The 12703-nt window shown below is 42.6% G+C and overlaps 1 protein-coding gene across 1 annotated transcript in view; it reads right to left on the bottom strand.

Annotated features, from left to right (window-relative positions):
* Nucleotides 1-5897, bottom strand: part of LOC137503261 (hemolymph lipopolysaccharide-binding protein-like) — a 71271-nt gene extending 65374 nt beyond the window's left edge. The window contains exons 1-2 of the mRNA XM_068230803.1: nucleotides 5892-5897; nucleotides 2558-2786 (exon numbers count right to left, since the gene is read on the bottom strand). Of these exons, the coding sequence (XP_068086904.1) occupies nucleotides 2558-2786; nucleotides 5892-5897 (235 nt within the window). The remainder of the gene's footprint in view (nucleotides 1-2557; nucleotides 2787-5891) is intronic.
* Nucleotides 5898-12703: the final 6806 nt, after the last annotated feature.

Raw genomic sequence — 12703 nt, 5'->3', positions numbered from 1 at the left:
ACCAGATACTTTCTTGTAACATGTTGAGATATTCGTCACAGTCGTGTTCATTTAAAAGTTCTATATTTGTGTCCCCTATTATCAGTTCGCTTTCAACATGGCATCTATATTGGATATAATGATCTAACGCACTGAGAAGCCGCTGTTTGTGATATTCATGTGACCGATATACTCCTGTAATAGCTACTTTCTTGTTGTCATAGTTAATTACTACTCTGAGAAAGTTAAAGTCATCATACTCAATAATTTCCATTTCGTCTCCAAACCATTTTTTACCATTAATACAACACCATCACATTTGTTAACTGAACCCTCATTGTAATAAGATTTATACAAGGCATGGTTACGTATATTTACATTACTCAGTGACCAACTTTCTGTAAAAATTATGACATCAAACCTATGATCATAAGCTTTCAAAACAACGTCTAAAATGTTCTTATTTTTCCTTATCCTTCTAATATTATTATGAAAAATTTATAATATACTATTCCCTTCCGCATGCTTCTGCAATCTACTCGTGCAATCTTTGATGCCCCTTCTCGTCTCTGAAAGAGGTTGGTATGTTACATAATCATCTTCTAAACCTATTCTGACTATTTACAGGAAAAGGTGATAGTCAGCTGTTAGTTATTACTAAGAAGGAAGTTACTGTAACTACGGAGTTTGTACAGAGGGTTGGGACAATGTCAGTGTCCAGTAGGGTACCATATTAACGAGCTAGTGAAGGTCACGCAGGTACACGACAGCCGTTCAGCCAAACAGAGTGGGATGAAATAACAGTGAAGGGAAGGGTGAGAGTGAGAGAGAGAGAGAGAGAGAGAGAGAGAGAGAGAGAGAGAGAGAGAGAGAGAGAGAGAGAGAGAGAAGAGATAGCGGGAGGGAGATGTGTCCTAGAAGAGGACACAAAACTCAATACAAAGGGTTACTAACTTATGGGTTTGTAAGTGAACACAGGTTAGATATGAGTAAGCTTATGGAATATCACTCATCTGCGTAGCGCGGTGCATGCTGCCGTCAGGGGTCTTAAACAGGATAACTTCATCACTGGTCCAGACATTTCTGACGCCGAACTTGAAGATAGCCGCCTTCAGAACCGTCAGTCTGGCTGATGTAAGGTCCTCCCGTATCGTGATACGAGATCCTTTCAAATGCCTTTTATTTGCGAATACCTCCTTCCTGGTGCGATAACTTGTCATCTTCACGATAATAGGCCGGGGTTTATTACCAATCTTAAGCCCGACTCTGTGGCTCCTGTCAATATCAGTCAATTTTATGCCGGCGCCAATGTCACGTGCAACATTTAATACTAAATTGTCCGTGTCCTCATTTGAATCCTCCGGAATGCCAAATATGCGGAGGTTATTTCTACGCTGATATTGTTCCAAATTAACATAATTTTATTTCACTTCCGCTTTTAGTTCTGCGAGTTCTTTGTCTCTCTTGGCAATCTGATGCTTTAGGTCCTCACATGCATTTATATTGAACTGCACAGATTCCCCTAGTCTCTCTAACACACACTCCGTAATTTTGTCCACTATGGTACTCACAATTAATTCCACGAATACCTTTCATTGAAGTGCCTCTTCTATTATTTTCCTCACGGTGTCTTCTGTTGGGTTGGCACTCCTGCACTCGGCCTGCTGTTGATTCTTCTTCGTTCCTGGCGCCATTTCACTATTACACTAATTGCACGGCACTCGAACAAAGAACAAAATAATTGTTGATAGTACTTTATTCCACGATACAAATAGATGCACTGTGGCAAATTACGGCACTGTCGCAATTGTTTACACCTGCCAAAACAATTAAATTCCACGAGCTTAAACTCACGCGTGTTACTTGTATGGCATCTTTCGCCTGACTTGCAAAATAAAAGCATGAAAATGCAATCGAACTTCATCTGGAACGCCCAGTATTCCACATTCTACAAACATATTTGCATAGTATGGGAAAGCAATAATGTAGGAGCATAAATAAAATACACTCACTGTCCGAAACATGGGGTACCATACAATGGAACTTGACAAGAAGAGCAGATGACCTTCTTGCGCTTTTCAAGCAACTTGTGCTGCAGTGTCGGCATCGTCGTTTTGAGCTGATTTCCTGTGGCATAGGTTTCCCTACATACTGCAATCGAACTTCATCTGGAACTCCTACTATTCCTCATTTACTTCTTTGGATCTGCTGAGGCCCTCTACGTTTACGGGATGAGTACCCATCAATCAACTGTCGAGCTATGCGAATGCGAAAACCAAGTTGATGAGCTTGCTTGTGATTTAGTTTCCAGAGTGTTGGCTAAATCAGATAGGAAGTAAAACAACCTGTGCCTTGATAACTTTCCTTCGGTTGATCGAATCGGTCACCAAAATTAATATCCGTCCATTCATTCATCGTCCTCACGTTTTGAATTGTGATCAGTGGCTGTTTTGGGGCTTTTAATTTGTCATATTATTTCGTCTCATTTCGTACCATTGGGGGCCGATGACCTAGATATTAGGCCCCTTTAAACAAGCTTCATCATCAGAATGCTATAGATTCCCGGCCACTGATTCACCCACACATACGGCATCTTCCACAGGAAGTTGCTCGAGATTTGCGGAATCAAAATTTCTCTCTTCATCTGAAAGTTCAAAGGAAGGGGCAGGTGTTGTGGCACTGGACGTAGCAGATATATCGGGCACTTCCAGCTCTTCTGCTGCACCATCATTAGCCTCGGCTTCCGAATCCCCTTCATCCTCAGACAGTCCATGTAATATTTCATTTATGTCATTCTCAATGAACAACTGTAGAATAAAAGGCATGTATTAGAGGTATGAAAAAATTTGCGGGCGCATATAACATTACACATACGATTACAAACTGACTGACAGAGCAAATGCAACACCAAGAAGGAGTGGTCAGAACTTTATGCCAATTGCAGGGTAGACTGACGTCACTGAGGTATGCTTATGATGTGAAATGCGCCGCTGTGCTGCGCACGTAGCGAACTATAAATGGGACACGGCGTTGGCGAATGGCCCACTTTGTACCGTTATTTCTCAGCCGACAGTCATTGTAGAACGTGTTGTCGTGTGCCACAGGACACGTGTATAGCTAAGAATGCCAGGCCGCCGTCAACGGAGGCATTTCCAGCAGACAGACGACTTTACGAGGGGCATGGTGATCGGGCTGAGAAGGGCAGGTTGGTCGCTTCGTCAAATCGCAGCCGATAACCATAGGGATGTGTCCACGGTGCAGCGCCTGTGGCGAAGATGGTTGGCGCAGGGACATGTGGCACGTGCGAGGGGTCCAGGCGCAGCCCGAGTGATGTCAGCACGCGAGGATCGGCGCATCCCCCGCCAAGCGGTGGCAGCCCCGCACGCCACGTCAACCGCCATTCTTCAGCATGTGCAAGACACCCTGGCTGTTCCAATATCGACCAGAACAATTTCCCGTCGATTGGTTGAAGGAGGCCTGCACTCCCGGCGTCCGCTCAGAAGACTACCATTGACTCCACAGCATAGACGTGCACGCCTGGCACGGTGCCGGGCTAGAGCGACTTGGATGAGGGAATGGCGGAACGTCGTGTTCTCCGATGAGTCACGCTTCTGTTCTGTCAGTGATAGTCACCGCAGACGCGTGTGGCGTCGGCGTGGAGAAAGGTCAAATCCGGCCGTAACTGTGGAGCGCCCTACCGCTAGACAACGCGGCATCATGGTTTGGGACGCTATTGCGTATGATTCCACGTCACCTCTAGTGCGTATTCAAGGCACGTTAAATGCCCACCGCTACGTGCAGCATGTGCTGCGGCCGGTGGCACTCCCGTACCTTCAGGGGCTGCCCAATGCTCTGTTTCAGCAGGATAATAATAATAATAATAATAATAATAATAATAATAATAATAATAATAATAATAATAATCGTATGGCCTCAGCTACCGTGTGCAGACATTTCAATTTGACGCCATCTGGCTGTCTGCTCGTCAATTTCGACGTTCCGTATTACTCTAGGCCCCCACTAGATGGCAGACCGAGTAAACCGAAACTCTCTTGGGCGTCTATGGCTGAGATTTAATGAATTTTGTCGGGTAAACACCAAATGTGTCACCAGAGATCTTTTACATGCCGACATTGTACGACATGGAGTGTCGAATGGACTTTTTTCCGCCCTTAAAAATCCGACTACCTCTGCCGGGTTTGAACCCGCTATCTTGGGATCCGGAGGCCGACACTCTACCGCTGATCCACGGAGGCAGCTATTCAGCAGGGTAATGCCCGCCCACACACTGCTCGCATCTCCCAACAGGCTCTACGAGGTGTGCAGATGCTTCCGTGGCCAGCGTACTCTCCGGATCTCTCACCAATCGAACACGTGTGGGATCTCATTGGACGCCGTTTGCAAACTCTGCCCCAGCCTCGTACGGACGACCAACTGTGGCAAATGGTTGACAGAGAATGGAGAACCATCCCTCAGGACACCATCCGCACTCTTATTGACTCTGTACCTCGACGTGTTTCTGCGTGCATCGCCGCTCGCGGTGGTCCTACATCCTACTGAGTCGATGCCGTGCGCATTGTGTAACCTGCATAACGGTTTGAAATAAACATGAATTATTCGTCCGTGCCGTCTCTGTTTTTTCCCCAACTTTCATCCCTATCGAACCACTCCTCCTTGGTGTTGCATTTGCTCTGTCAGTCAGTGTATAAAAGCAGTAATTTTCTTTGAATCACACTGGCAGCAATTCTTAACGTTCAACATTGTCACTATCTACTTATTTAAAATTACTCTTAGTACCTGTGAAGCCAAATAAGATAATATGATGCTTGAACTGTTTTATTCTTTGCAATTACCGAGAGCTAGTTTTGGGTAGGAAGCAGTCTTGGTATATGTACGGTATAGGGAACCATCCTCATATCCAAACACATTCTTTGTTTTACAGGACTAAGTACATCTTATTTCAGACCTCTCCGACTCCATGGCTAAATGGTTAGCGTACTGGCCTTTGGTCACAGGGGTCCCGGGTTCGATTACCGGCACAGTCGGGAATTTTAACCATTCCCCAGGCACGGGGCCATCTTCATCATCATTTCATACTCATCACGAAGCGCTGGTCGCCTAGTAACGTCAAATCAAAGACCTGCACTAGGCCTCTCCGGAGGCCACACAACATACCATTATTGAATAAAATGGGAAATGAATTCAATCAAACAAGGCAGCTGGTAACAACGAAAGACCTGGTTCCGCAGCACCACTCAGAGCACGGCTGGCGCAATGACACTCGGTCGCTAGCCGGTATAATGCACGCTTTTCCTCCCCACTACTCACGGCAATTCACACTTATATAAATCCATTTCTAGTGAAACTATTAGTCTAAAACTTGTTGAAAATTGGATGTTGAAAATGTTGGCCCTCAGCTGTCAAACACGCCTGATACCTCGTAAATAGGTTTGCAGACACTCGGCGAATCTCAGCCAGTGTGATGTTCGAAATAACTTGTGTAAGTTCTCTTGTAGTTCTTCTCTTGTGTGAGAGTTTTTCCTATTTGTTTTAGGTCGTACCGACGAAGATAGGTCTTATGGCGACGATGGGATAGGAAAGGCCTAGGAGTGGGAAGGAAACGGACGTGGCATTGAATAAGGTACAGCTCCAGCATTTGCCTGCTGCAAAAATGGGAAACCACGGAAAACCATCTTCAGGGCTGCTGACAGTGGGGTTTGAACCCACTATCTCCCGGATGCAAGCTCACAGCTGCGCGCCCCTAAGCGCACGACCAACTCTCCCGGTGTGTGAGAGTTGTTCACATATACTTTTCCCTTCAGCATCCCCCACAGGTAATAATCATAGGGATTTAAATCATGAGATCTAGGGGGATAATTAACCACACGATCTTCGAAAACTTCCCGCATTACCTCCATAGACCGATTAGCAGCGTGTGCCGTCGCATTGTATGTATGTTCAGTCTTCAGCCCTAAGGCTGGTTGGATCCTCAACAGCTCTGCCATCAGCTGTCATAGATGGCCTAGGCATCACTGAAGAGGCGTACTAGGGAAATGTGGAGTGAGGTAGTTTCCCGTTGCTTTCCTCACCGAGCCAGAAGTTGCTATTGCATATCAGTCTGCCAAGCCCACTGAAATGCATGCACCAACCGACCCTATGAGCAACGTTTTCACAGCATTCATAGCAGGGGCTGGCTGCACACGGAATGGCATTACTAGCATCGCTCATACCTCAGTCACTTTCATATTGTCAAAGCCAAGGATAAGACAGAGACAGATGAATGAAAGTAACAAAATTGCTCTAGCCCATACCAGAAGACATAGTCCACTGTAAACACTAGGTCCTGCCAGCAAAGGCATTATCTTGCATAAAGTAACCATTACTCCTTTCATCTTGCGTTAGCTCTTGAAAGAGTGGTCTGAGAATGAGGTCTATATATCGATCAGCATTTATTGTTTCGCGGAAAAAAAATATAGGCCCTATAATTCTGCGAGGACTTATTGCGCACCAAACTTCTATTTTCACATCATGAAGAGGACGGACATGCAGCTGGTGGGGATTTTCTGCACACCAGTAGCGAATGTTTTGACTATTTACATTGCCACTTAAATGTAGCCATGCTTCATCACTATAAAATAAAAGTTCTGGGTCAACGTGCCCATCGTGAACTGACTGAAGCAACCAGTTACAATACCGAACCCTAGCGAAACTCTCTGGTCCTCTTAAATATTGGGCAGGGGTGGGTTTGTACGGTTTTGTTGCTTTGTGGGCAGAAGATAATGGCACATTAGCTTGTACGGCGAGACGCGACAGGGATTTTGCTGGAGTTCTTTCCAAGAGAGCTCCTATTTCGTCAAGATTTTCCTCTGTTAAAACGGTTCGTCTCCTGCGCAATTTCTTGTTTAGAATGGACCCGGTGGTGCGGAACTTCTTTACTAATTTACGTACCGTATTACTATGAGGAGGGAGCAAGCCAGGAAATTTGCGAATGAATCGAAAGCGGCATTCTGTATAAGAAGAATGCTTCGCAAAGCACAACACAATGAATACACGCTGTTCTACTGTATACATCACTCGTTAAACACACAATTAGTATTCCTACAGAAACTACGCTATTTTAAAGCGAACTCATTGAACAGGCTACCAATACCGCAGATGTTAAACTGAACTATTGCTGTGAAGCAACGGTTATCGCTACCGTACTGCATTGGATCATCTTAGCCGGTCATGAAGCAATGTATCTCTCGGCAAATGAGTCACTCGGGCGCGCTATCGCCTTCCGTGCGTTCCCCTGACACACGGAACAAGCCATAAGAAAGTCCCTGTATTATACCCCTTTTAAATTAATAAAATACCTACATTATAAAAATGAAAGGTTTAACAGTATCATTCACATATACAGAACCAGACCTAAAGAAACAAAAATGATATTCTATTTGGTATCAACTAAGGGCCATATCTCTCTCACAAAACAAGAAAAGCATAATCTTGTTAATATCACAGTTATTCAGACAAATGCAGGAGAGACTTGGATTATAGATAACCATATTGATCTGAGGCATTTATGGTAGTTATTTGATGAATATATATACCTTCATCATCATAAGTATCTCCATTATATAATGTTATACAGTTCAGTGTTCAGTCTTCAAGCCTCTGTGAATTTACTAAATGCCTCTACAGTCCTCTATTTGTAACAAATTCGGTGGCCTTCTTTACTTCCATATCATGTACATTTAAATTATTAGATAATTAGTCTAACCATCATCATGTTGGTCTCCCTCTACCTCTCCTACCCTCCACGATCGAGTCCATTAGTCTCCTAGGTAATCTATCCCCCCCCCATTCGCCTCACATAACCCCACCACCGAAGCCAGTTTATGTGTTCAACTTCATCAATCAAATCCGTTCCTAACTTAACTTTTATCTCATCATTCTGAGTACCTTCTATCATTGTTCCTACCTGTTTGTACCAGCAATCATTCTCACTAGTTTCATGTCTGTTACTTCTAACTTATGAATAAGATATCCTGAGTCCACCAAGTTTTCACTCCTGTACAGCAAAGTTGGCCTAAAAACAGAACAATTTAAAGATAGTTTCTTCTTTCTTACAGAATACTGTTGATCGCAACTGCAAACTCACTGCAGTAGCTTTTCTGCACCTTATAAATCTCATATGTATCCCGTATTGGCTCAACACAACTAAGGTTAAGTTATGAGTAGGTTCCCACCTTCCAATAGTTTTATTAATTATTTTAATTATTTTATTAACTATTATACAGAAATTGATAAGTAATGGAAGGTGGGAACCTACTCATAACTTAATCTTAGTTTTGCTGCACCTTCATTCAATCTCACCATACTGCACAACCTAAATACTTCAAATGAACTACCTCTTCCAGTTTTGTATTTCCAATCTGGCATTCAATTCTCTCAGGTTTCTTCCCTACTAACATCACTTTAGTCTTGAAAATGATAATCTTCATATCATACTTGCTGAACCTATGTTCTAATTCCAAGATATTCGATTGCAGGCTTTCAGCACAGACTGCCATAAGACCAAGTCATCAGCATATGCCATAGCACATTTCCACCTAACTGAATCCCTACTTGCCACTTCATAGCTTTCTGTAGAAGATCCATGTAAACTACGACCAACAAAGGTGAAAACTCACAGCCTTTTCTAACCCCTGTAAGTACCTTGAGCGAAGAATTCACCCTGCTGTCGGTTCTCACTGTAACCCAAATGTCATCATAAATATAATTTTTATTGCTTTTAATAATCCACCCTTAATCCCATAATCCCTCAGTATGGCGAACATCTTTTACCTCATTCGCCCTTTCTAACAGCCCCTTCGTGGTCTGAAAACACACTGCATTTCATCCATTGATCGTACCCTCCTTTCCAAAATGCTAGTGAACATTTAGCCTGGTATACCGTACTTCTTCTTGTATCACATTTCCCACACCTGTAGGGTGCGAACTGTGTTGCACATGGGGATTTGCCCTCTTTTACGATCGGATGCCCTTCCTAACGCCAACCCTATATGGAGGGATTTAATCACTATTGTGTGATTCTGTGCTGGTTGGTAGTGTGGTGTGTTGTCTGTATATGAAGAGGAGAGTGTTGGGACAAGCACAGACACCCAGTCTCCGAGCCAGAATAAGTAATCAGACTCGATTAAAATCCCTGACCTGGCCGGGAATCGAACGTGGGACCCTCTGATCTGAAGGCGTCAACGTTGACCTTTCAGCGAAGGAGTCGGGTTAGCCTGGTATGCAGATCAATGAAATACAGTTGTTGCAATCCTTCCTCTTGCCCCGCTTATAGATAGGTACAGTTACTGTTTTCATCCAATCAGAAGGTACCTTAACAACATTCAAAACTAATGCTATTACTCATCCTTAGGGCCCGGATGTTGATGACCTAAAAATTATTGAAAAATGACCTATAAAATGCCCCTAAAATGCTCTTAAACTGACCTCAAGTTTTAAAAAATACCTAAAAAATGATCAATGTCATAATACTCGTCTTAGACAAATAATGAATATGTTTTTAGAATATGTGTATTGTAAAACAAAGATTTTGAGTAGAAACAGTGTTTTAGTACTAAGTTATGAATCAATAAATTAACATTTATCACTAGGTCATTTTCATTTCTACTAGCCTATAATAATGTGAAAAATATAATACCTAAACTAAACGTACCTTAGTTAGGATTGTAATACACCACCATAGTCATCTTCAAGTGATCAAAGTGAAGGAACGGCGCTTGTTGGCTGATACTGGGAAACTTCTCTCTACTTCCACTGATGTAACAGAAGCATATTTGAAAACATTACTTCACTGGTGGTAAAATCCTCTTCAGATAGGTCAATTCTGAATTCTTCACCTGACAGAATACTGGCTATTAAACACACTGTCTTATGCCCTGTATTTTTATCCAATTCATATTTTATTTTCTGTTTCATTGTATCTCCAATTTCACCTTGAACATTTTCAATACAATCTTCAGCATTCCTGACTAAATTTATTAACTTGTCAATACCATGCTACTTTCTTCTAGGCAAGTTGCAGTTTCTGGAAAAAATGAAACAATTGAATTTATGCAAGCCAATTTACCTTCTATTTGGAATCAGAAAACAGGTCCTGTGCACTCCCAATTGCCTTACCACCTGACTTATCAAAGCCGCTGCTTCTCTTACTATCTGAAAACTGCCGCAGAAGTACAATGAAAACACTCAATCAGGTACCCCCAGCATGTTAAAACTGATGCTGGGGGCTAAGCTACATCATGGCATTGTCTTTGAAATAGGTGCTTAGTTCGGGATGATGCTTTGACAAAAAAACTTTACTGTGGAAACGAGTCTATCTTCTTCTGGAAATTTTAATCTGACCTCGTCCACAATTCGATGAAATGCATGAGCCAGACAAGTAACATGCACAACCTTACTGTAAAGTCATTTGATAGATTTTGCTTCCTTTACATTGTAAGGCAATGCATATGTTAGGAAGAGTAGCACGTTCTCATGTTGTATTCTGCTAGGCTGAGTGGCTCAGATGGTTGAGGCGCTGGTCTTCTGACCTCAACTTGGCAGGTTCGATCCTGGCTCAGTCCGGTGGGATTTGAAGGTGCTCAAATATGTCAGCCTCATGTTAGTAGATTTACTGGTACGTTAAATAACTCCTGCGGAATTCCGGCACCTCGGCATCTCAGAGAACCGTAAAAGTAGTTAGTGGGACGAAAAAGCAAATAACATTATTTATTCACATAAAACATGTGGATTTATCAAACAGTTTGCATATCTGACTGTGGTTAACTGGTTTCAAAACCTCTGAGGTCAGGAGAAAAGTTTGCCCGGGGCTATTAGTTTCTAGGGTGCCTATCACTACATTACATACATAACGTCCCTCTGCATCTGTAGTGCCGTCAAATGATACGCAATTTTTCTCCCCTTCACACATTCATGTATTCGGTTTAATGTGTCTTTGTAACATTTTGATAGGTAGTTTTTACACAAGGTTGATTCGTTTGGAATAGTATGACCAGTGTGGCAATCAAGGAAATCACTTAATTTAGGATTGCACAGATTTTATAGAGGAATATTTCCACTAACAAACACGTACATAATTATTTCTGAAAGGAAGATGACTTGATGTCGAAGCAGTTACTTTTACCAGTAATTGGGACATTTTCCTTTTGTTCACATTTTCAAGACCTCAGAAATGTTTTTTGCGCCAAAATGTTGTTGCACGGTAAACCTTTTATCTCCAGTGACTTTAATCTTGCACACTTTACAGAAAGACGCAGTTCCATCAGTCGAGAATATGTTTTCACCGAACTCTGACATGAACTGTTTTAAACGCCTTGTAGTTAACTACTTTGGTTTTGGCATTTGAATATTGCACAGCACAAAATAATTCACATACCTACAATACACACCTTAAAAGTTCTGTAGTTGCCGGCTAACTGAGCGAACGATCAGAGGCCAGAGCTGTGTCATAGCTGTCAACACTTCTAATTAAGCGAAACTCGACACAAGCCATACGGCACAGAGGGGATTACCCCGGGTTCGTGTCTGAGACTGAGATGTACAGACTGGATATCTTAGGAGTTAGTGAAGTAAGGTGGAATACATTTGGAGAGTTAAGAACTTTGAAGGGACAAACATTCCTCTACTCTGGTAAGCCATATGGAGACGACCCACATCAGGAAGGAGTAGGATTTCTTATAAACAAGAGATCAAAGAACAGTCTGATGGATTGGAAGCCCATATCATCAAGGATTATCACTGCAAGATTCAAGGGGAAGATCAGATGTGTTTCGATTGTCTCCAATGCTACGCACCTACAGAAAAAGCGGAAGCAGATGATAAGGCTAAGTTTTATTCAGAACTACAGAGTACTATTAAGGCAATAAACAAAAGGGATACTGTGATTGTTATGGGAGACTTCAATCCCAAAGTGGGTTCTGAAAATCTGGTTCTTCAACAAGTAATGGGGCGACATGGACTTGGCACTAGGAATGAGAATGGAGAACTTTTGGTAGACTTTTGCGCGAGCAATTAACCTGTTATCGGTGGAACCCTATTCCCTCATAAAGAATGCCATAAAGTGACGTGGATTTCACTAGACCAGCGAACTTAAAACCAGATTGATCACCTGGTAATTATCAGAAGCTGGAGAAGGTCTATTTTGGATGTCAGAAATCGAAGAGGTGCAGATATAGGCAGCGACCACCATATAGTGACTGCCAGCATCCGTATTAAGATTGCAACTGCAAAGAGGTGATTTGAGCAACAAACAAAAAGGTTTGATGTTGGAAAGCTAGAGGATGATAGAAGTAAGGAACAGTTCAAGTTTGTCTTCAGTAACAGGTTTACAACACTACAGTTAGATGAAGATGATGTTGATGAAGACTGGAAGAAAGTTAAAACCACTTTGACAGACACAGCAGAGGAGGTACTTGGCTTCAAGAACACCAGGAAGAAAGATTTGAAGACATCAAATATTTGGGAATGTATTGAACAACGTAGGGAGCTGAAACTAAAGTTGAATAATTGCAGGACACGAACCCAGAAGGTTGAACTCCAAGCGGCATACCATGCCGGAAGTTAAGAAGAGTGGGAAAGCAGACCTGGAAAAATGGGTATCAGACCTTGCTGAATTAGCGGAGACTGCAGCAAGAGATAGAAATATGAAAGGCTTGTATGACATCACAAG

This window comes from Anabrus simplex, chromosome X, assembly GCF_040414725.1.
Source record: "Anabrus simplex isolate iqAnaSimp1 chromosome X, ASM4041472v1, whole genome shotgun sequence".
In the NCBI taxonomy this organism is placed as follows: domain Eukaryota; kingdom Metazoa; phylum Arthropoda; class Insecta; order Orthoptera; family Tettigoniidae; genus Anabrus; species Anabrus simplex.
This window is presented reverse-complemented; position numbering and strand designations above follow the sequence as displayed.